Source organism: Peromyscus eremicus, chromosome 1 (genome assembly GCF_949786415.1).
Source record: "Peromyscus eremicus chromosome 1, PerEre_H2_v1, whole genome shotgun sequence".
Lineage (NCBI taxonomy): Eukaryota > Metazoa > Chordata > Mammalia > Rodentia > Cricetidae > Peromyscus > Peromyscus eremicus.
The window spans coordinates 117390832-117413942 of NC_081416.1; the positions used below are offsets into that span (position 1 = coordinate 117390832).

The following is a 23111-nucleotide window of genomic DNA, read 5'->3' on the forward strand; positions in this document are numbered from 1 at the left end:
ACTCTTTGATTTATGGCAGACATTTTTTCTATAGTCTAATCCATAATCTAATAAGATTTTAGTCTCCCCTCCTGAAGTACAGCTGGCATTTTCTTTTATCAGCTTGATACAGTACAGATTCTTATCCTAATAGTGAAATATTTAACTAAAGCTTGCCCAGTGATTGGACAAAACTAAAACTTATTATAAGCCACAGTCATCCTAGGGTCCCCCCTGCTAGGTAGCCTCCCTGGATCTGTGGGTTGCAGTCTGATTGTCCTCAAAAATGATAAATCTTTAAAACTAAAAAAATATAAATATATTTTGAGCTCTTTGTAAATATAAGAAATTAAAATAAGTCCTAAAAAGGGGGATTGGAGACAGTCTGCTTATTAGGGTAATGAGCATTTGCTGCTTTTGTAGAGGACCTGGGTTTTTAGCACCCACAACTGCCTGTCCCGCCAGGGACCCCACACCTTCTGGTCTCCTTGAGCACCTGCACTCATGTGCACACACACAAGTAAAGATAAAATAAGTCTTAAAAAAAAAAAGGAAAACATAAGAAATGAGCCAGGCATGTCAGTACACACCTGTAGTCCAAATCGTACAGGGGGCTGAGGCAGGAGGACCATTTGAGACCATGGATTTGAGACTACCTGGGCATCATAGTGAGACTCAACTCATCAAAACAAAAATACAAGAAAAATGTAAGAAATGCCAGAGAAACTTAACTAGTAGTTGAACAGAACTTCCCAGTTCTTTGGTGTTTGGCAGGATTAAGGGGAAGTGTGGAGGACTCGGCCTCTGGAAGGAACTGGAAAAGGGGTGAGAACCAATAAAACTTTAAGTTGGAATTTCTTACTAGGGATCTCTTGGCTCTCACAACTGCAGCTAACAAGGCTTGTGTCATTTCCTCAGCTCCAGTCCTACAACTCTGACTTGGCCATTCCATCTTTGAACTCAAGCTCCTTGGGGAGTCTGGCAAGCTTCTCCGCCAAGCCAGTTCTCACGTGTTCGGGGAGGAGCTAGCTGTATTATCTCCCTGTGCATCTCGTTGCTAAGTGTATCTCCTGTAGCGGTCCATCTGCATTGGCATTTACTGCTTCGTGTTGTTTGAGCACCAGCCCTGGTGTCCATGCGTGCTCCTGTCCTCTGTCTTGTGTCCCCTGCCCCACGGATCCGGTCTCTGGGCGTGATAGATGATTCCTTGGGGTATCCCTTGGATGAACCATACATTTGTTTTCACCCTGCCTCTCCCCTGCATGTGAGGCTCGGTTTGTGTGCAGCTGACACCGAGTGAGCGTCCCCGTGCCGTCCTCCCTGCTGTTCTCACTATATTGCCTCATTCTCTCAGCCCTGCATGTCTGAGGTTCACATCCTTCAACATAATCGCTCTTCCGCTGCCCATCTTCAGCAGCTTTGCGGTGCTTTGGGTTTGGGGTATGGCCTCAAGATTCCTGGCGGCTTGTGAGCTCCTCTGGGCAGGAGCCTCATTTTGTAGACACTGCACTCTGCTGCCCCAGTAGCACGCAGCAGAGTGTATTAAATGTTGGCATAATCCTGCACTGGGAGCAGGCACAGTAGCTTATTAGATCAGTGCTGGTGTCGAGCCGAGCAAGTGTATGAATCATTAAAGTGATTTGTACTTTCCTGTTATTTAGTAAGTACATTCTCTCTTGGCCTTGCCAAATTTGAATCTGAAAACTTCCTCTCGCCATGGCTCCATTTAAGCAGCATGTACCCTTCCCAGGTTTTTTTTTTTTTTTTTTTTTTTGTTAATGTTAATTCTGCTTTCTTGTTTCTGTATTCCTGTAGACTCTGCCTGTGTCCTCTTTATTGGTGGGACTGCTGGCATTTGTCACTTTACCTAGGGAGTCAGAGGCTTCTGAGAGAGCCTTGGCTTTCTTGGTTGCTTGTGTACTTGCTGGGGAGTCACACAGAGGATCTCTAGCATAGTGCTTGGGTATTTATTTGCTTTGGTGTTTTATCAAGCCCAACTAGTCACTCATAACATGGGGTGGGGGGCACTACTCCATCATCTGCGGTCACCCTCCTCATGACACGGTTAACACTGTTGAGCCTGACATGATCCAGCTAACTGTAGCTACTTACACGGAGTCTCTCCCTTCTTCATGGTGCTTTGGGTCAGGAAGGCTGGTCCAAGCTGTTTTCTGTCCACCTGTGCCTTCATCACTCTTCTTCATCACGGTGGCTAGGACTGTGAACACCACCAACGGCTGTGAGAAGTCAAACGGCAAAGCCGACGCTCTCCACACAAAGCGTATCTGGATATAGACAGAATGCTGTTTAATCAAGGAATGTTGTTGGGTTGAAATGAGCAGGGCTTACCACAATCTGTGAAGATACTCCTTCCAAGACTCTTCCAGTCTCAGCTCTCCCCAGACGCCACAGTCTGCATCCACGTGGGCCTTGCCAGGTGGACACGCCACCTTTGCTATGCTGGTTACTGTGTGGGGTACAACTAAGACTTCTCTCATTCACTCAGCAGATGTTCAGATTCTCAGCTGGATCCTGGCTACAGAAGTAAGCAAGGCCTTTGCTGCCCTTTCAGGGCTCATCTTAGTGGGCGGGGCATGCACTGACACACTTCCCACATAGGATCCTACTGTGACCACAGAGGGGCTGGGGCGTTCGCAGTGGGGTCCTGCTTCCTGCTTCAGACTGCCCAGTGCCTTGTCCATCTTCCTCTCTAACACTCTCGCAGGGCAGCTGGCTTTCTCTGTGTTCCTCTCCCAACCAGAGTGCTATTGTTGGTTGTTTTTGCTCTTTTGTGGGGGGCCACCACCCAGCTCCCAAATAAATCACATACAGAGGCTTTTTCTTACTTCTAAATGTCCAGTCTTAGCTTGGCTTGTTTCTTGCCAGCTTTCCTTAACTTTAATCCGTCTGCTTTTGCCTCTGGGCTGTTCCTTTTCTATGCAGGTGTTTTAGACAGGCAAAGTAACACAGAGTTAAACAAATCAACATAAACAAAAGTAACACGCCTTAAAATAACATTTCCCAACAGAGTGTGCGTTGATTCCTTTAGGCATTGAGACAGTCCGGTTTGGGAGTAAATCTTTGAGTATCCCCTAGTGCCTGTTACACTATTGTGCGTGTTTTTAAATTGATCTATATACTTGTCTTGTTCTGTACAGATAAATCTAGTACTACGTTATAAAACAGTAATCAAAGAAGTTAGAGTTGAAGTAATTGTTGGAGAAGAAACAGGTAAAACCAGGTGCGAAATCACTTGCCTTATGTAAAACCTAAGGTAGCAAAAGATTTCTGTTGTCTGCTGGAAGAACTCCAGATCTTTTGACGCTTGGTTTCCTGGTCTCCAGCACAAAGAAGGAAACTGCCATTGCTGTGCTTTGTGGATTGGACAGAAAATGGAATAAAAAGGAAGTTTATGGTAGTTCCCGAGGACTGAGAACCCCCGGATCACCCTGTTTCTCCGTATAGGTAGTTTGGCAACCTCTGCAGAAAGCCGCCTCCTGGGTGGGTGCAACAGCCTAACCTGTGGTCCTAGCACAGGGGAGGTGGAGGCAGTATGTCAGGAATCGAAGCCAGCCTTAGCTACAATAGTGACTTCAAGGCCAACTTGAGCTACATGATACCCAGTCTCAAAACACGAACCAGAAAAGCCACCTCATCTCATCCGTGGGGAATTTCAACTTTCCCTATGATGGTCTTCTGTAAACTTCTAAAACCCACGGCCTCTTTAGGAACTAGAAATCCATTATCGTTATTCTGACACCACCACCCCCAGGCTCTTCCTCTCATCAGCCAAGAATATTTTACCTTTCTACCTTGGTTTTTCCTAAGCTTGTTTTATAAAAAAACAATGCCCTTTTCTCGTATGTAGTTAAAGCTTGCTACTGAATCTGACTTTCAAACCGTATATCCTGTCTCGGCGTTTCCAGCATGCTTCTGCCCACTCTCAATTAAGAATCACTTCTCTAGAACCATCACTTTAATTTCCCATCTATTTGGATTGGTAAACCAGGCTCTAGCTTTAATTCAAAGACTCTAGTAGACAAATTTGTATTCGGAACTTAACGTCAGACAAGTAAATAAATTAGCTGGCATCAAGCTTTGATCAAAGCTCTCAGCCTGACAACTTACTTAAGCCAAAAACAGAATGCTGTAGAATTCTTTTCTCAGAACTGGTTAAGAATTGAGGTAGAGCCAAGTGTGATGGCGCACGCCTTTAATCCCGGCACTTGGGAGGCAGAGGCAGGCGGATCTCTTAAAAAAAAAAAAAAAGAATTGATGTAGGTGCATTGGCATTTTGGTTTAGGAACCAAGGTGTCACAGGCATGTTGGCAGGGCCATGCTCTATTGTGTGCACACCCTGATCTCTGCTAATGAGTGAACATTTCCTGGTAATGGACTTCAGGCTTTGCTTTTCCTAAGAGCACACCAGGTGCTCTGCTAAGAGAGCTTTACAGTTTATAACAACTTTGATGCTTTCCTATTTAATGAGCGCTATGCGTGAGGTCCCTCCACTCCTGCGTCTTCTCAGTCATTTCTTCCTTGTATGTGCCCTCCTCCTTTCCTACTGGGAGGGCCTGGGCTTCCCTTCCAGGATCTTTTTGCGGTCTGTCCAGCTTTAGTCTGGTGATAACCACCTTGCTGGGGTGGATGCCCATGTGGAGAGGTGTGCCATTAGCCTTTTCTCGCTGCACCTCTTCAGTGTAGGTGACACATGGCTTCCTCTACACCTGGACCGCCTTGCCAGTCTGCTGCCTCTGTAGTGCCCTCCGACAATCGGAACCTTTTCAGATGTGCAGAGATCAAAGGGGCACATACTTGGGGTTCGGCTCTCTTCCTAAAGTGAGAGGGCATTTATCTGCTTTGGTCAGAACCTGCAAAGGGACTGAGCTTCGTTTTGGTGGCAGCTGCCCCAGCCATGACTGCAAAGGGAAGAGCTATTGTTTCCTATTTAACAAGTCTCAGAATAACCTGTCTTACTGAGGAGAGACACCAGAGTTCGGGATTTGCACTGGGTCTTTGCAAGGTCTGTGCACAACAGAGGTTTGCTGTTTTGACTGTTACTGCCCTGGCTGCCATACACCACCCTACCTTTGCGAGCTGAACGGCTATTGCAGCAAATCTCTTTGCAAAGCCCCTCCTCAGGTCTGCTCAGATGATCAAATTTCTTAGAAGTAGTGGGTTCTCTACCAGATTCCTACGTGTGATGGAGCACACAGCTCAGCACTGGAGAGATTGAAGCAAGAGGATTTTTGAGTTCAAGGCCAGCCTTCAGCTCTACAGTGAATCTAAGTCTCTAAGATCCAAAGCCTTTTTTAAAACCCTCTTTGGGGTTGAAAGTATTACTTTGGTTATGTAACTGTCCCCTGAAATGCATCAACACTATATGCAGATAGTTAGGAACGCTGCTCAGCTGAGTAGTGGCTTCCCGGCTTTCTCTTCTAAGCTGTGAACCGAGTATGTGTTAGATGGAGCTGATCTTCCGTGTAAGTGAACTTGTGAGGACAGAACTCAAGGCCGCAGGGTCTCTCCTAGGAGAGCAGTGGGACTGGAGAGGTAGTGCCCACTAGCTCTGCTCCCTGAGAACTCAGACTGCAGTTGGTGCTGAAATGATAGCATGGGAAAACAGGAGTGCATGTTAGGGGGACAGTGTCTGTTCTCACAGCTTTGGGAGCGCGAGGCAGTGCCCCAAAAGTGTCCTGACAGAACTGAAGGCTGACTCCGGGGAAATGTCCGGGCAACTAACTCAACCTCTGGGGTGATCTTTGCCAGTAACATAAGAGAGAAGCTTGTCAAGTAAGTTCCTTCAAGTGGTTAAGGAAAGTAGCACTCACTCAACACTTCCCCTTGGTTTCTACATCCATGGACCAGAGAGACAGTCTGGGAGTGTGATGGATGCGGAAGAGAAGGAGGGGACTGCAGAGGGATGATTATTACGGGAAGGTGGTAAGAGCTATATCTGCACACCATGGCTAAGCTGTGACAAGAAAGCGGAGAAGTGTAAATGTCAGGTTGGGGGTGAGAAGCAAGGAGAGTGAAAGGAAAAGCCAAGGCCAGAAATGGACTGTCACTGTCCCGTGTGCCATGCTCCACAACCTCAGCGTCACAGCCTCAGCAAGCATCCCTGGGACTGGGAGATGGTTCAGTAAAGTGCTTGCCTCGCAAGCATGAGGCCCTGAGTTCAGATTTCCAGCACCCCCATAAAAATCCAGGGTTGTTGGCCAGCGCCTAAAACCCCAGTGCTGGGGAGCTGGGACAGGAGGATTCCCAGGCTTGCTGACCAGCCAGTCCTAACTCAGTAAGCACCAGGTTCAGCAGGAGGCCCTACCTCAAAAACTAGGGTGGGGGGTGGGGAGACGACTTGGGTAAAAGCGCTTGCAGCAAGCCCAAGTTCAGATTCCTAGAACTCACATGAAAAACTATATGTAGTGTCACATACATGTAATCGGGGTTCCTATGGCAAGATGGGAGAGGAATCCAGAGGCTCATCGGCCTGCTAAACTGGGTGACTTGGCGCAGCAGCAGAAACAAGAGAGTCCTGCCTCAAACCATTCAGGAAGAATTGACCCCTGAAAGTTGTCCTCTGGCCTCCACATGTGGGTGTTCGTGCACACACACACACACACGCACACACGCACACAACACAAAGGTAGAGGATAGCTGAGGAAAATGTCCAGTGTGTTAACCTCTGACGTCCACAAGAACATCCAAGATCCCCTTCTGGGATGGTGGGCCATAGGCCTGCCAGGCCTTGCTCAGCTAGCTCTGTGTGGGACTTAGGACAGCAAGTCAAGTACAGTGGCTCACGCCTGTAATCCCACGACTCGGGAAGCTGAGACAGGAGGATTGCTATAAATTCAACTCAGTCTGGTCTATATAGTGAGTTCCAGGACAGCCAGGGCTACATAGCAAGACCTTGTCTCAAAAAAAAAAAAAAAAAAGAGATCATCTGTCATGTCCCACAAAAGATCCAAGACTTCACGCCCCATTCCATCCATCATTCCTTGACCTAGTTTCCAATGAGAAGGTGAAGTCTTGGTAGCAGGGAGTTGGTGCCCCCTCCTGACCCTCTCACAGTGCTCCAAATGTTGGTGTGCAGTGAAGAGTTAAACAAAAATAAGGGGGTTGGAGCACGTATCTGCCCCTGCTCATTAAGTGATGCCAATGATGGCTGAAGGTATTTTCCAAGACCAGTTAAGACAGCTCCTCGCGAAGACAGAGTGCTGCTCCTTAACAAGTCGTTATGCTGGAAAATGTAAAACCATTAAAGGTATAGGTAGTGTGGTTATTTCCATTTTACAACAGAAGAAAGCATCACCTGGCCCAGCGCTCCGCACTGCTCTGACCCATGAGGCAGGTCTGCCTCCTAGGAGCCTCTATGATAGACCAGGCGCTCTATGGTACCACTCCTCGCTCCCCACGACCCATCGTTTTATCCCCGTTCTGGGCACAGAACTTTTCCAGGATACCCAAGTGTGTGCTATCTGTGAGAGGGCAGAGAGGTGCAAGCGAGGGTCAGATGCCTTGAGACGGAGGAGGTGACAGAATTCCTTTATGTAGTTCTTCTGCTAGGTGACGCCAAACACCCACGCTGCCAGGAGCAGGACTTTTTGCTCCACTTTAGCCTCAGGGAGAAGCTTTAAGGGTTGATGTAACGACATGATGGCAGAAAGCTGGTGTTGATGGCCATGGAGGGTCTTGGGAACCACCTTTGCTGTGGGGCAGTGCCACACGCCAGGTTGCACACGAACGGTGGTGGGTTTCTGCCAAAACTCCAGTGAGACGGTGCCCACCCAGTGGCTTTGGGGGCGGGGCCTGCAGAAGGCGGGGCTCCGGGGCGGGGCGAACTCAGCGCCTCTAGCAGGCTCGGCTCCCGACTGTAGTTTCAAAGACTGGAAGGCGGGCTTCGCGAACTAGTGCCCGAGTGCCAGAGAAAAGCCCGCTTGGCACAGCCATGACCCGGCGGGCAGGGGGCTCTCGGCTGCTCCGCAGTCTCCTCCTCTTCGTGTTGTTCACTGCCGGCGTCGCCTCCTTCAATTGGGATCTCCCGGAGCCCCGCAGCCGAGCCAGCAAGATCCGAGTGCACCCCCGGGGCAACCTCTGGGCGACCGGTAAGTCTTAGGGGACCCCAATAAGCGTACCTCATTCTCCTCGCTCCCCAGTTTCCTTTCAACTCTCTGGAGGCTCATAGTGGCGAAGCTCCTGCAGACCCAGGGTAGGGGGGCCCTCAAGTTTAACAGGTGGGAATTAACAGGTCAGATCCAGAATCAGGGGCTTGGCTACGATAATCCACTAAGCAAGTTTAAGGCAGAGCTAGGCCAGCATCTTAGATCTGGTTGCTGTCGTCGGTCCCCCTTCCCTTAGGCAGACTGCTGGGATTTTCACACTCACGTCTTCTCTGCACATCTGTCTCCGAGACACCGTCTCCACTTCCTTCCCTGGCAGGTCTCCCTGGTCCCAGGCTCTCTACCCTTCTTCCAATGGTGCTGACCTCCAGCGGGTCGGGAAAAGCTGAGGCCGTCAGCTTTGCCTACACCCAGATGTCTGTGGCTTCTTGCTGAGGAGGAAGGTTTTTTTGTCTTCCCTCAGTGAGAGCCGAAAGGTGGAATAGACCAGAACTTGCTTATGGTAATAGGGTCCTCATCCCTTAGCTTGCGTGTGCCTTGGCACCTCCATTTCAGGTCACTTCATGGGCAAGAAGAGTCTGGAGCCCCCAAGTCTGTCGCTGGTGGGGACAGCACCTCCCAACACCCAGAGGGACCAGAGCCTGCAGCTGAGTCATGATCTGCTCAGAATCCTTCTGCTAAAGAAAGCTTTAGGCATGAACCTCAGTGGCCCAGCTTCCCCAATTCAGGTGAGCCCCTACCCCAGTACCAATATGTAAGAACTGCCACCCAGCTTGGGTTCAGGGTGGGACTGCCTAGCCAGGGCATGATGGATATGGATTCCAGAAAGCCAGGGTCCCAGGCCTCAAAGGGGGGAAAATCCCAAAGACCGGAAAATGGTGCAGCAGACTGCATGGGAAAGAAGTTCCTCTTTGCCCAGCCCCAGGCTGAAGTCACAGACTAGGATTATCCCAGCCACACAGCCTTGTCCATCCCTCTTGTCATCCACTGCACTAGCCAAGGCCACCGTTGTGGTTCCAGTCTGTGCTTGTGGTGTGAGCTGTGACCTCGCAGGCCTGGAGGTGGGAAGGGAAGTCACCAATGGAGACAACGCAGAAGCAGCTCGCTTTCCATCCTCCTGTCCATTTTCGGATGGCAGGCTTTCATCATATGTCAGTGCTCTTGACAGCATAGGCTCTGGGGGGCTGTCCTGTGCATTTAGGATGCTTAACACATCCCTGGTTTCTACCTGTCAGATGCCAGTAACACATTCCCTCTCCTCACCAAGTTGTGGTAACCAAAATTCCCTCCAGGTCAAGAATAGTGCACTTGCCTGCGGTCCCTGATGCTTCGGAGGTTGAGCCAGGAGGCTGGTTTAAGACCAGAAATTTGGGAAAAAACAAAAACCAAAAAAACCTTTAGACATCAAGCTGATGTCCCCTGGGTGGAAGCAGGCTCAAATCACCACTGGTTGTAAAGCACTGATCTGTGGTGGTCAAGCCCTTTGTGTACTGCCTGGCTGGGTGGCAGCTCCTCCATTCTCTGCTCCTGGCCTGTCCCTATTGCTCACCACTGTCCCTGGTGCTTATTGCTGTGTGCAGAAGGCAGTGTGGTGGGGTGGGATGTGTGCTGGGGCCACACCTAGCTACTTAGGAGCTGGTGACCTTAGAGATGTCACTGAACTGCTGCTCTGAGCCTCACGTTCTTCATGAACTGGAAATAGCAGGCCCACCTTCACGTCACATGCGCAGTCTGGTGCTGGGCACGCAGAAAGCCCTTGGTAAGCGGGAGCTCCTCCCACCTGTCTGCAAGCCCCCACAGTACCTGCTGCTGACTCCCTTCAGTGTGCACATGCCGAAGGGAGAGACAGTCAGCCCTTAGAGAACGTCTACCTGCAGCCCCAGCAACCATGCCAGGAGCCGCAGGTGCAAGAGCAAGAAGCTTGGGCTGGCAGAGTCCAAAGAGACATAGCCTCACCTCTAGGGGCATTATTGTGAAGGCCCAAAATACCAAGAGCAACCAGAGACTCTCAGAGGAAGCAACACTGCCCTGGCCAGTGGTGGGGAGCATCAGAGAGGTCTGGAGCAGAGCGTGGGGGAGGTAGAGGAGTGTCACTGACCATTATCCAGTGCCGTGGACTTGATTTCTGGGATGTTCTTTAGTTGTCATGACTACCCTGTGAAACTGGTGCTCCATTCTGGGGAAACCATTACCCCTGAGTCCTCTCAGGCCTTTCAGGGGGAAAGGTATTCATTCGGACCCAGCCGAGAGCCTGCCTCTGCCCACCTCTGGGCACAGCCAGCATATCCCCACGGCTTGTAACTCGAGGGTCATCTTCTCTTTTTGCCTTCAGTACAGGAGGCTGCTGCAGCCAGTCCTGAAGAAGTGATGCCAGTAACAGGACAGACACGGCCCCTTGGCTTGGAATGTGTCCGTCCGGGGAAGCTGCTGAATGGAACCCCAGCCGTGGCCCCATCTGGATGTAAATCCTAAGCTCAAACGTGTTACTCCATTACTGATTTCTGGTTGGGTCACCAGGAATGTTGATGATGCGGACACAGAGTCTTTCCTGCTGTATTTCTTGCTTCCCTGGTGAAGTTGTGAATAAAAATACTGCTCTTTACACAGAATGTCTGGGCCTCTCCTTCCACCCACATTTGAAGAAAAGGGGAAGGGCTCTGGAGAGTGGTATGTTTGTCGAGATGGGGTGGTCTCGGAAAAGCCCCATCACCCCTCACCATGGCTCCAACCAGGCAATGAATGATTGCCACCCCTCAGCCACCATGTACTATGCTGGCTCCACTGGTCCTTTGCATTTCTACAACCTAAAGTTTCTTTGCCTGCGATGGGGGGCTGCCTACACTATGCTACACTCACGCCATCTTTCATCCCATGCTTTAGTGCGGTACCTGGTGCATACAGGAGAGAACCCCTTCAGAATCTAGCCCTGCTGTGTTCTTACTCTCCTCTGGATGTAGGGACCTCCGTACAGGTTGCCAAAGTTATTGAATAAAAACAAGAGTGTCAGATACTTTATTGATACAGTGTCTTGTGTAACGTAGACTGGCCTCGGACTCCCTGTGTAGCAGGTGCTCTAAAACTTGTGATTCTCCTGCCTCTATCTCCTGAGCACTGGAATCACAGGCGTGCGCCACCATGCCGGGGAGTGGGGGTGGTTTACGTGGTTCTGGAAAGCGAACTTGGTGCATGCTAGGCAAGCACTCTACCAGCTGAGCTACATCCCTAGCCCAACAAGATTCCTTTCATAAAAAAAAAAAAAAAAAAAATCTTAAAGTATCCTTCACGGACATATTCACGCAAACTTTTAAATGAACTGTTCACCTTAAGTTCCAATTAAGTCTGTATTGTACCTAGCTTTGGGACACTGACAGCTCTTTAGCTACATCTACTTGATCCTAAAACACGGGCATATTTGATGTCTGCTCCGGTCATGCATGCAGCTGATATCGAAGAATCTGTTTTCGCGTCCTTTTTACCCGGACTCTGTGCACAGAGCCCAGGAAACTTCCGCAGAACTCCGCGCAGCTCCGAGCGCTCCCGACACCGCCAGGCGGGAGACCACGCCCTCCCCTCGCGAGAGCGCGCGCCCGCCCGGGAAGTCTGCCTGGCGGAAGTGGAGGGGCGGAAGCGACAGTTGCTATGGAACTCGCGGAGGACTGGCTGGTGGAGTCTTTGCGCTTGTAAATCGGGCCGCGGGCTGGTGGGCAGTGGGAGCAGGCGTGGGCAGCAGGGACCCGGGTGTGGGCTCGCGGGCGGTGCCCAGACACGGCCGGGCGGAGGGTCCCGATCCCCGCCTCTCGGCCCTTTTGTAAGCAAGTAACGTGACCAGATGCTCACTCGTGAAGGCTGGTTATGTTGCACCGGCCTCTAGGTTAACCCGAACACAGGTTTTCCAATTGATTGTTCATCTCAACTTGGAGAAGTCAACTTTGCGGAACCCTGGGAGTTCCACAGATAAGAACCAAGGATCGGTGCCTGGTCCTATTCACACAGGGAGTAAAATGCGGAAAAAAGACTGAGTCCCATATTTACCTGACTCCAGAGCCTGGATCCACTAATCCTGCAGTGATCTCAGAGTGCTTGGTCAGCTGCACAGTACCGTGCACCATGTGATGTTTATATCCCTGTCCTTGCAGGTACCAAGATTTCCATGCATTTGACCTCTCAGGAGCTACTCGAGTCCTTGAGTGGGTTGGTGAAAAAGGTAATATACCTAGCCTGCCACTAAAGGAGATGGATTTCTGCCTCTTGGGCTGAGTTTTAAGGTCTCAGCCTTTAGAGAGACCCATCCAACTTCCATCCCCTGACACAAGGCTGCCCACTAATGAACGGGGAAGAAATTTATTTTTGAGGGGAATTTATAAGTGCAGCCATGATCCACGATGTTTCTAACAGTTTGTCATAGTTACTCTTTTGTTTCAGGAGTCTTTGTTGCTGGTTATGAAAGTTTGAAAAAGAATGAGATTCTTCATTTGATACTACCTCTCAGACTCTCTGTGAAGGAAAACCAGGTAACTTAAATAGAGAAACTGATTACCCACCAGGTACTGTCCCTGACAAGCTCTGGATCTGCCCTTAAAACCGAGCAGAAGGAGGCTCCTGTGCATAGGGATGTGCTGAGGACAGTCATGTGGTTCACAAGAGAGGTGCTACAGAGAAAGGACAATCTTACTTTATCAAAAACAGATTTAGGGAGCTGGAGAGAGGATTCAGGGGTTGAGAGCACCCGCTGCTCTTCCAGACGACCCGCCTTGCAACTCACAGCCTTCTGTAACTCTTGACCCAGGGCATCCAGCATCCTCTTCTGGCCTCCAAGGGTACCGGGTGTGCATGTGGTACAGAGACATGCATGCAGGCAAAATACCCATACACATAAAATAAATAATTTTTAAAAATAGATATAGGGGCTTGAGAAGTAGCCCGGTAGTATAGCACTCACACAGCATGAGCAAGGCCTCTGTTCAATCCTCATAGCGCCACACACGCACGAGGGTATAGGAGTTGGTAGAAACTGTAAGATCACCTAGGATGAAGGTGTGGGATCTGAGGGTTAAGAGAAGACAGCAGGGACAGAACCTTAGGGAATGTCTTTAAATAAGTTGGAGGAAGAGAATGTGTGAGTGGTAACTATGTAAGTATAGTTAGTTCCTAGCCAGCCAGGGGTACACAGGGAGACCTTCCCAAAACAGAAGAAAGAGGAGGAGGAAAAGGAAAGTTTTTGCCCCATATGAGAGGGACAAGGGACAGGCTAGAAGGAGGCTTGGAGATAGTCAGGAAGAAAAAGAAGCTGGACATGTAGACATTTACAGACATCAGCCTGCCAAGGTCCGGCTGAGTAACTTTCATGGCCTCCTTCCCCAGTGCTCATCTGAAGTGTTCATTTGTAAAGCACGTGCTAGGGCTGGAGAGATGGCTTAGCAGTTAAGAGCACTGGCTGCTCTTTCAGAGGACCCTGGTTCAATTCCCAGCACCCACATGGTAGTTCACAACTGTAACTCCAGTTCCAGGGGATCTAGCACCCTTGCACAGGCAAAACCCCAATGTACATAAAAAAATAAATCTTAAGAAAGAAAAGCAGGTGCTATGCCGGGCGGTGGTGGCGCACGCCTTTAATCCCAGCACCCCAGAGGCAGAGGCAGGAGGATCTCAGTGAGTTCAAGGCCAGCTTGGTCTACAGAATTAGTTCCAGCACAGCCAAGGCTACACAGAGAAACCCTGCATCAACAAAACAAAACAAAACAAAAAAGAAGAAAGAAGAAAAAATCAAGTGCTGTCTGATTTCTCCCCACCCATTTGTATTTTAGGGTTTATTCCCCGAGAGAGATTTCAAAGTGCGCCATGGAGGATTTTCAGACAGATCTGTCTTTGACCTAAAGCATGTGCCAGATACCAGGTATGGCCAGTCTGTGTCTCAGACCTTCCATTCTTTGGGGATGCCGGGAAATGTTCTCGGTGTCCTGTCTTCTTACCACCGTGCCCACATCTCAGTCTCCAGACATAGGTGGGCGCACATGGGCCTGGGCACACGTAGATTTAGCATGTGAAGAAACCATTAGCTTAGCAGCCATTTTGACTGGTGGAGCCAACAGGTCTCTGGAGTTGCTCCAGGGACGAATACAGAGTGGAAAGTACTCTAAAGCTTCTCAGAGCTGTCTCAGTCAAGGGTATGTGTTCAGGCTCCCCACTTGTGTCCTTTCTAGGTGACCATCATGACCTGTGGAAGCCTGGGCTCAGTCTGTGGCTCTGAGTTGTGATCCTGTCCCTAAAGCAGGGTGAGCCTGCTCATCTGTTGAATGAGGGCAGCTGGTTCTAGGGATCTTGAGTGGGCTGGAGAGGAAAGGCTGCCAGGGTGAGGGTGAGCTTCCCTCTGTCTGGACTGATCTTCTGTCTCTCTGGAACAGGTTGCTGGTGACCAGTGGCCTTCCAGGGTGTTCCTTACAGGTGTGGCAAATTGGAGAGGACAGTGGTGAGTGACGTTCACTTGGTGGGAACTGAGGTTTTAGGAAAGCGACTCATACTCCCGTCCCTTATGCTGAACCAGTAAAGAAGCAGTTAGGGGAGGGGACGGGGCAGCACCGTTTCTGTCGGCTTCTGTACCGCAAAGGTGAGTTCGCATCCACAGTGTGGCAGCAGGCCGAAATGCTACAGCTTCTCTGAACTTCCCGCAGGACTTGAGTTTACCAACCCAGCTGCTGGCAGAACACAGCGAGCCAGGGCCTCTCAGCTGGGCAGGGGCAGAGGAAGTGCTGAGCTAGGGCCACCCAGGAGCACTCAGCTCCAGGAAAGAAGAGGAGAAGACTTCGAAGAGGTCCCTCTTTTTATAGTGCGCTAGTTCTGGGGAAGGAGAATACCAAGTGAGCAGGAGCCGCCGCCCGCCCCCCACCCCCCAGCAGTCTGCCCAGAGGTCACACTACTTCCCAAGGGGCACAGAGAAGGATCAGGAAGTCCCCGTGTGGGGAATAGCACTGGTTCTGCAGGTCCCTGTCAGGCAGGTACCAGAGCATGTATCCCTTTAGCCTGATCCAGCCATTCATTCCATCCCCCTGTGGGAGGCCAGCTCCCACTTTTCCCCCAGGGTACTCTTGAAGGAGAGAGGGATAAGAAACATCAGATAGAAATACAGTGTAGAGAGAAACACAGGATAGCTTTGGGAGGGCCTGGATCAACATCCACCGGCCCCTTTGGTCTCTTCTAAAGGGCTTTTTTATAGGAATGCCAAGGGGTGGAGCAAAAGACCTCCCCCCAGCACAGCCAAGTGCAGACCCTTCCAGTCACCTGGTAACCACAAATGCGGTCAGTCCATCCCCTTATAAAGCCCTGCTGGGTAAAGCAAGCTCAGATCTCACTAGATCTCTGCGGGCCTCCACACCCCCCTCCAGTGAGAGGCACCTCACAGCAGGAAGTGGGCCACCCCACTCTGTAGCAAAGCTTCCCACAGTGTCCTACTTCTCCCAGGCCCCCCTGCCACACAGGGGATGCTGTTGTGCTCACCCCTGACCTGTGCATCTCCTGTCTCTTGTCTGTGGTCCTTCCCATTCCTATGTTGCTTTCCTACACATGTGGTAGGGTTTGATGCTGCTGCTGTTTAATGATTTTATTGAGGTATGTTTTACCTACCAGTCAAGTGTACAGGTCAGTGACTTTTAGAGAAAATCTGCCAAGTTTTACAGCCATCATAATAAATCAGTGTTAGAACATTTTATTACTCCCAATAAGATCTGTTAGCCATTTACTGTTAATCTCACTCCTGCACCCTGCTGCAGACAGTCATTAACATATTTCTCTATAGGAGATTTGCCTGTTCTGAAAAAATCTTGTCAGTGGAACCTTTCATGTATTCTTTTGTATCTGGCCTCTGTCCCTTAGCATATGCTTCTTAAGATTGTCCATGTTATAGCGTCCATAGATAATTTTTCTTTTTTCTAAGAAAGAGTTTCTCTGTGTATCTTTGGAGCCTGTCCTGGAACTCACTCTGTAGACCAGGCTGGCCTCAAACTCACAGAGATCCACCTGCCTCTGCCTCCTGAGTACTGGGATTAAAGGTGTGCACCACCACCACCCAGCAAGAGGCTGGATTCTGGTTTTATGTATATATACATTTATTATGGTACTGGATGGAGAGGGAATTCAAGGCCTCAGATAGGCCAGGCAAGTGCTTTGATGTTGAATTATATTCCAGCCCCTCCTGAATCTTGGGAACGGTCTCCCTTCCCACAGTGGAGAGCCCTCCTCTAGCTCAGAGCAGCCCATCTGGGGAGAGTTGGTTTCAGGCTCCTTGGTGTCAGCACAGGGGAGCCAAGGGAGTGTGGCCCAGGAGAGCCAGGCAGGCTCTACTAAAGTGGCCTCGGTGCAGCCTTTTGTGCTCCCTAGAGACCGGCTGCAGCCCTGCAGCTCAGCTGTGTGTCTGCTGCAAGCGTGCAGCTCCTGTGTTGGGAAATCTGGATGAAGTGCCCTGAGGGTGCTGTGGCCCTGGGGGCCCAGGAGACTCTGCTCATGGTGCAGGGGACTGTCAGGAAGGAGCATGCTGCCACACACTCTCCTTCAGCCACTAGTGCCCTTCTCATAACGTCCACTCACTCTTCAGACCAAGCCCGTCCTTTCAAACTGGAGACGCACATGGATCTTCATACAGTGTGGGTATGAAGTAGTTCTTTTTTGGAGAAAGAAAACACAAAGCATAAAACAAGAATTTCTCTTTTAAGTAGTTTGTGCAGCAAATGACTTGTCCCAAACTGTGACAGGTGACATCAAGAGAAGCACCAATGAATCCCGGCACTCGGGAGGCAGAGACAGGTGGAGCTCTGTGAGTTTGAGGCCAGCCTGGGCTACAGAGTGAGACCTATCTCCAAAAATTTAAAAAAAAAAAAAAAAAAAAAAAGCGTCAAATACTGTAGAATGCAGAGACTAGAAACAGCTAGCTAACGGAACAGCCCGAGGCTGAGACAAAGCAAAACTACAGAGATGAGAACCAGACAAAAATTAAAATAATGTGTTTCCATTCCAGCACTAGGAGATGGAGGCAAGGAAATGAAGAGTTTGAGGCCAGCCTGGGCTAGCAGGACGCTGCCTCAAAAAAAAAAAAAAAAAGGCCCAGCAAGATGGCTCAGCAGGTAAAGGCGCTTGCTGCCAAGCCTGACCATCTGGCAATTAAATCCAATCCCAGGACCACACGGTGGAACGAAAAATCTGATACCTGCACGTTGTTCTCTGACCTCCACACATGCACGCAGATACAGTAATAAACAAGGAAATATTTAAAAATGAAAGTACATCTTTCAAGTTTGTGTAAGAGGTGGTCTTTCCTGTTTTCCCGTGTTCATCAGCAACATCTGCAGCGCCGCCGTGAGCCGCCAGACTGGCGGGCTGTGGGAGCTCACAGCATATTTTGGAAGAAGCTGTACTGGTTCCTGAACTCAGAACTTGTTACTTTTCTCTAGAGATGTAACTGACCTCAGCAGCACACTCTTCCCTCTGTCTCCTCTCCGACAAACACGTCAGACCTGTGGTTTCACAATGGCTGCAATGACTCATTGTCTCCCATTTGCAGAAATAGTTCGTAAGACAAATTATGAGGACGTGAAAGTGATTTGGCAGGTTCAAGAATGCGAGCAAAACCCCGAGCGCTTTTGTCTTGCAGCCCTTAGCGCCCTCTCTCCCTGACCTTCTAAATGTCGGGGTTCTGGCCCGCCCTCACTGACACTGCACTCTGGCCTCTTCCCTTTGCTCAGATGTCATTGAAACTGTTAGGACCATTGATGTGCAGGACAGAGAGGAGGGTCAGTGGCCTCGAATGTCTGTCTTCTCCTCTGGGGCACCTGGAATCCTTCACGGGGCGCGGCTCAGTGGCCTGAGGACTGTGGACTTGGAATCCCAGAAGATCACATACCGCTCAGGTACTGCCACAGTGCACCCCCTGCTGGCTCCTCCAGCCTGCTCTGTCCCTTATCCCGGCTCAGCCCAGAGACATCCTCCAGCCTCTGCCAGATGCTGGGGGAACCTGGGGCATGCAGTGCAACCCTGGCCTCCGGGCCCAGCCCGCCAGCCCTGCCACATTGCCAGACCCACCCAACCCCAGCACCTTTTCTTTCCCCGCTCTCCTAGGTACCAATGATAGTGAGTCGTTGAGCAGCCTTCAGGTCCTAGACGCGGACACCTTTGCTTTCTGTGGCACCTCAGGTCGGCTGGGGCTTGTGGACACCCGCCAGAAGTGGGTGCCACTGGAGACTCTGAACCCCAGCCCTGACTCTAGTGGAGAGAGATGGTGTGCAGAAGTTAGGAACGGAGGCCAAGGCCCTGGGCCCTGCATCGCCAGCCTTGGCTCAGATGGGCAGCTCCGTCTCCTTGACCCCCGGGATCCCTGTCATCCTGTGAGCTCAGCCCAGTGCCCAGTGTCCAAACCCAGCCCTGACCCAGAGCTGCTGCGAGTGACTTGGGCCCCAGGCCTGGACAACTGCTTGGCTGTTTCAGGTACTGTTGGGAAAGATGTGTCTGTTCCGCCACTGCTCTCTCCCCATACGTAACCCAGCTGCAGAAGTTCAGGTTGCCTGCCAGGAGCACCATTTTGGTTTCTGGACTCCTCAAAGGTGCATCGCTCCCCCACCCTGGCCGCTGAACTTGCACCGATTGGCAGTGGGCCTTATAAGCCTAGCAGAGGTTCAAGTGTGTTGAGAGAATTGTAGACAGACAGTATGATCTGGAACAGCCAGAGATGTTGGTTTTTTTTTTTTTACTCTTTTGCTCTTTACTCTTGGGGGGCCCACCACCCAACTCCTAAATAATTACAGAGGCTTATTCTTAATTATAAATGTCCAGCCTTAGCTTGGCTTGTTTCTTGCCAGCTTTTCTTAACTTTAAATTATTCCGTCTACCTTTTGCTTCTGGGCTTTTTCCCTTTCTTACTTCTGGAATCTTATTTTCATTCTTACTCCGTGGCTGGCTGTGTAGCTGAGTGTCTGGTCCCAATGTCCTGCTTTCCTTCTTTGCTCTTTCTTCTTTTCTCCCAGATTTCTCCTCCTATTTATTCTCTCTGCCAGTCCTGCCTATCCTTTCTCCTGCCTTGCTATTGGCTATTCAGCTGTTTATTAGATTAATCAGGTGTTTTAGGCAAGCAAAGTAACACAGCTTCACAGAGATAAACAAATGCAACATAAAAGAATACAACGCATCTTTGCATCATTAAACAAATGCTCCACAGCATAAACAAATGTAACACATCTTCAACAAATATTCTACAGCACAGAGGCTGCATCAGAAAGGCAACAGCATCTCTTTTTTTTTTTTTTTGTTTTGTTTTGTTTTGTTTTGTTTTTTTGAGACAGGGTTTCTCTGTGTAGCTTTGCGCCTTTCCTGGAACTCGCTTTGGAGACCAGGCCTGCCTCTGCCTCCCGAAAGCTGGGATTAAAGGCATGTGCCACCACTGCCCGGCTGCTTATATTTTTTAACTGTAGCCTCAGCAGCAGGCTCCTGAAGTCTGGGGTTTCTCATTGTGAGGGTGAGTTCAATGGGGCCTTGTAGAAGCCACTGAGAAAGGTCTGTTGACAGAAAAAAGGGGAAGTTCCAGGATCCAGAAAGAGCAGAAGAAACACAGTGTGCCAGAGAGAACAGGAAACAGCGACATGGGATAGGGACAGATGGACCTCAGCAGATGGACAAGAAGGCCAGCACTAAAGACAAGACAAGGCTGTCTGCTGAGGACCTGGAGGTGGAGGGATTGGAATTGGAGCAAATTGAAAAGGGTTGAAAGTTTCTCCTGCCTCCATTTCCTGTGGAGATATTGTTATGAGGATTAAAGATGACACATGTTAAGTTGGGGGCATAACTCAGTAAAGCTTGCCATGCAAGCTTGAGGATCTGAGTTTATCCCCAGAATAAAATCCATGTAAACCTGGACATTGCTGGGTGTGGGGGCCGCATACCTTTAATCCCAGACTTGGAAGACAGAGGAGGTGGTTCTGTGTGTTTGAGGTCAGCCTGGTCTAGATAGAGTGTTCCTGGTCAGCCAGGGCTACATAGTGAGACTCTGTCTCACAGAGAAAGAGACAGACAGAGAGGAAGCGAGGATAAAGGTGGGGAAAAGCTGGATGTGATAGTATGTTCTTATAATTCTAGCACCAGGGAGGCAGAGACGGGTAGATCTCTAGGGCTCATTGGCCGGCCAGCCTAGCCAAATTGGTGAGTTCCAGGCCAATGAAAGGACCCTATGACAAAAACCACGGTGGAATATGCCTGAAAAATGATACTTAAGGTTCACCTTGCTGACCTCTACATACTCAGACACACACATGCACATATACACACGTACACATACAAACAGACACATACACACAGACATACTCATGCACGTGCACACACATAGACACACTGACACGCACTTACGCACGCATGCACTCATGTACGCACACACACAGTGCGTCCCCCTCAGGCCTAGCTATGTGATACATACTCTGGCTGGGTGATAGTATTCACAGATGCTCACGGAGACGTCCCCCACTGGTGCAGGTGGAGCTTTCTCCGTGGGTGGCCACTGAGTGTCTTGTGACAGAAGAAGTTGTCCAGGAAAGTGGGGGATGTAGGGTCACTCCTCTCTTTTCTGTGTTCTCCAGGCTTTGATGGGACAGTGCAGATCTATGATGTCACATCATGGGATGGAAAGAAAGGCCAAGTGGAACCTCTTTTCACTCACAAAGGCCACATCTTCCTGGACGGAAATGAGGTTGACTCTGCTCCTCTGGTCACCACCCATACCTGGCACCCTTGCAAACCCAGAACGTTGTTATCTGCGGCAAGTGATGCCTCTCTGCATGTGTGGGACTGGGTGGACCTCCAGGCCTCCTCTTGACACCAGCAGTTCCCTCCTGGGCCTCTGAGAAGAGGGGGAGTTGCTTGCATGGCAAGAACACTGATGGAGGACTCTGAGTGACCACAGGTCTACCACAGCTGTGGCTTCAGGCCAGTTAGCCTGCTCTTCTGTCCCTTTTTCCCATCTGTAAAATGAAGGTGGTAGATAGTAACTACCACCCAGGCACGTCACAGGTAAAGTCTCCGAGATAGGTGGTGGGCGTGTGGCACAGCACTGGCTGGAAGTGGCTGGTGGCTTAGGAGCCCACCTCTCCAAGTGTGAAGTGGCGGTGCTGTTCCTGTCCTTCACATCCTCGGGGTGAGAGGAGAGCTGGAGTGTGAGTGTGGGTGTGAACTTTTTCACAGAAGGACACGATGTCTAAGGGCCAATAAACATTGAAAAAAACCGGTAACAAGCCAATAGCCGTTCATTCATTTAGTTAGTTAGTTTTTGGACAGGGGAGTGAACCCAGGGTCTGCTGTACTGAGTTCTGTCCTAACCTCTTCATTTCTTTTGAGTTTTTCCTGGGGTGTGTGTGTGTGGGGGGGGGGGGTGTCTGTGTGTTGGTGTGTCTCTGTACACGCCTGTGAGTGTGGGCACTAGTCAGTGCTGGCAAGGTGGGTTCGCTGTGAGTCCTCTCTGCTTGGCTAAAGGATACATCCTGCTTTCTGTGTGCACTGTGACCTCTGCATGCTGGCGGAGTGGAGTGAGCTCTGCCTTCCTCCCTGTTGGATAAGGGGCCTGTGTTCTATGGCTGTGAAGAGACACCATGACCATGGCGACTCTTACAAAGAAAAACATTGGGGCTGGTTTACAGTTTCAGAGGCCTAGTCCATTATCATCATGGTGGGAAGCATGGTGCTGGAGAGGTAGCTCAGAGTTCTACATCTGGATCCACCAGCAACAGGAAGAGAGAGTGACACTGGGCCTGGCTTGAGCATTTGAAACCTCAAAGCTCCACCCCCTGTGACACACTTCAACAAGGCCACACCTACTCTAACAAGGCCACACCCCCAGTAATGTCACTTCCTAATAGTCTGTGGTGACCGTTTTCATTCAAACTACCATAGATCCCATCCTTATGACTTTATTTAACCTGAATTCCTAGACCCCAACTCCAAATATCACACTGGGAATTGGGGCTTCAGTGTATGAATGGGTAAGGGGTACACACTTTCTTTGGTAGCACTTAAATATTTGGGAATAAGAAAAACATATTGGGAGGCAGAGGCAGGCAGATCTCAGTGAGTTTGAGGCCAGCCTGGTCTACAGAATGAGTTTTAGGACAGCCAGGACTGTTACACAGAGAAACTCTGTCTCGAAAAACAAAACAAAACAAACAAAAAAAAAAAGAAAGAAAAGAAAAGAAAAAACAACCTAACAATGTTTTAAAGTAAATTTTATTTATTGTTTTTGAGACACGGACTCAGTGTGTAAAAGCTCAGGCTGCCCTTGAACATGCGGGCTCCTTTCTCAGCCTCCTGAGGCCATTCCCAGCAGATGTGAACACATGTAGATTCTCTTCTCTTTCATACAAGGCTGAGAGCCCAGGTGCCCTCCCTTCCTCCCCGAGTAGCTAGGAGACCTGCGTGTGCCGCCAGGACCAGTGTGGAAATGAGGTCTTTGGTTGTTTACAGTGAAGTTGATAGAGGTTTCGTTGTGGAGAGCTCTGAGGGTTACAGTCTCACGACATGATGTTCATGCTCAGAGTTTTCAGAAGCTTTCTCATCCCCGCCCCTCCTGGAGCTCATTCTGGATCTCTGCTCCCCACTCTGCTCAGTGGTGTCACGCTGATAGCTTGAAATTGGCCGTGGTGGGAGTATTGACATCTCAGAAACTTGGCAAATGTTACAAAGCAGGGCTCTTGTTTCCCCCAGAGAGCGGGACTACCAGCAGCCACTAGCTAGGTTAGAGTGTTTCACTCAGTGAGAGCAGTGAGTAATTTCGAAAATCGGAGAGTGATGTGTGATCTAGAAGGTGCTTTGCTCAGATGTATCAGTCAGGGGCAGGCCAGGAAGACCAAACCCACACCGGGGAATTGAACTGAATGGAACGGTGCACAGGAAGCAGAGGAAGGTGAGGCTTGCAGAGGTAAACAGCACAGCACGTCTTGAGGCAGCAGACTTCCAGGTAGGGACTGTGCAGTGTTCTTGTGTGGCCAGAGCCTGGAT

General features: G+C 49.9%; 2 protein-coding genes across 3 annotated transcripts; both read left to right on the forward strand.

Annotated features, from left to right (window-relative positions):
- Positions 1 to 7861: 7861 nt before the first annotated feature.
- On the forward strand, positions 7862 to 10661 carry Nmb (neuromedin B). Of its 2 annotated transcripts, none has more exons than XM_059253296.1 (3): positions 7862 to 8087; positions 8658 to 8830; positions 10440 to 10661. In XM_059253296.1, the coding sequence occupies exons 1-3, from the start codon at positions 7931 to 7933 to the stop codon at positions 10572 to 10574; spliced, it is 465 nt and encodes a 154-aa protein (XP_059109279.1). In that variant the 5' UTR covers positions 7862 to 7930; the 3' UTR covers positions 10575 to 10661. The 2 variants fall into 2 exon arrangements, with proteins under 2 accessions (XP_059109279.1, XP_059109280.1); XM_059253297.1 differs by having other exon boundaries at positions 10435 to 10591.
- A 1040-nt stretch (positions 10662 to 11701) lies between these two features.
- Wdr73 (WD repeat domain 73) lies at positions 11702 to 21156 on the forward strand. Its single transcript, XM_059253298.1, has 8 exons — positions 11702 to 11782; positions 12239 to 12306; positions 12525 to 12613; positions 13907 to 13995; positions 14504 to 14568; positions 17831 to 17995; positions 18204 to 18569; positions 20705 to 21156. The coding sequence occupies exons 1-8, from the start codon at positions 11742 to 11744 to the stop codon at positions 20938 to 20940; spliced, it is 1119 nt and encodes a 372-aa protein (XP_059109281.1). The 5' UTR covers positions 11702 to 11741; the 3' UTR covers positions 20941 to 21156.
- The last annotated feature ends 1955 nt before the right edge of the window (positions 21157 to 23111 follow it).

Excerpts from the sequence above, each read along its gene's own strand:
- Nmb (XM_059253296.1), top strand. The coding sequence starts at position 7,931 with ATGACCCGGCGGGCAGGGGGCTCTCGGCTGCTCCGCAGTCTCCTCCTC. Across the intron at positions 8,088-8,657 it reads GGGCAACCTCTGGGCGACCG|GTCACTTCATGGGCAAGAAG; the intron begins GTAAGTCTTAGG and ends CCTCCATTTCAG. Across the intron at positions 8,831-10,439 it reads GCCCAGCTTCCCCAATTCAG|GAGGCTGCTGCAGCCAGTCC; the intron begins GTGAGCCCCTAC and ends CCTTCAGTACAG.
- Wdr73 (XM_059253298.1), top strand. The coding sequence starts at position 11,742 with ATGGAACTCGCGGAGGACTGGCTGGTGGAGTCTTTGCGCTT. Across the intron at positions 12,614-13,906 it reads TCTCTGTGAAGGAAAACCAG|GGTTTATTCCCCGAGAGAGA; the intron begins GTAACTTAAATA and ends TTTGTATTTTAG. Across the intron at positions 17,996-18,203 it reads GAAGATCACATACCGCTCAG|GTACCAATGATAGTGAGTCG; the intron begins GTACTGCCACAG and ends CCGCTCTCCTAG.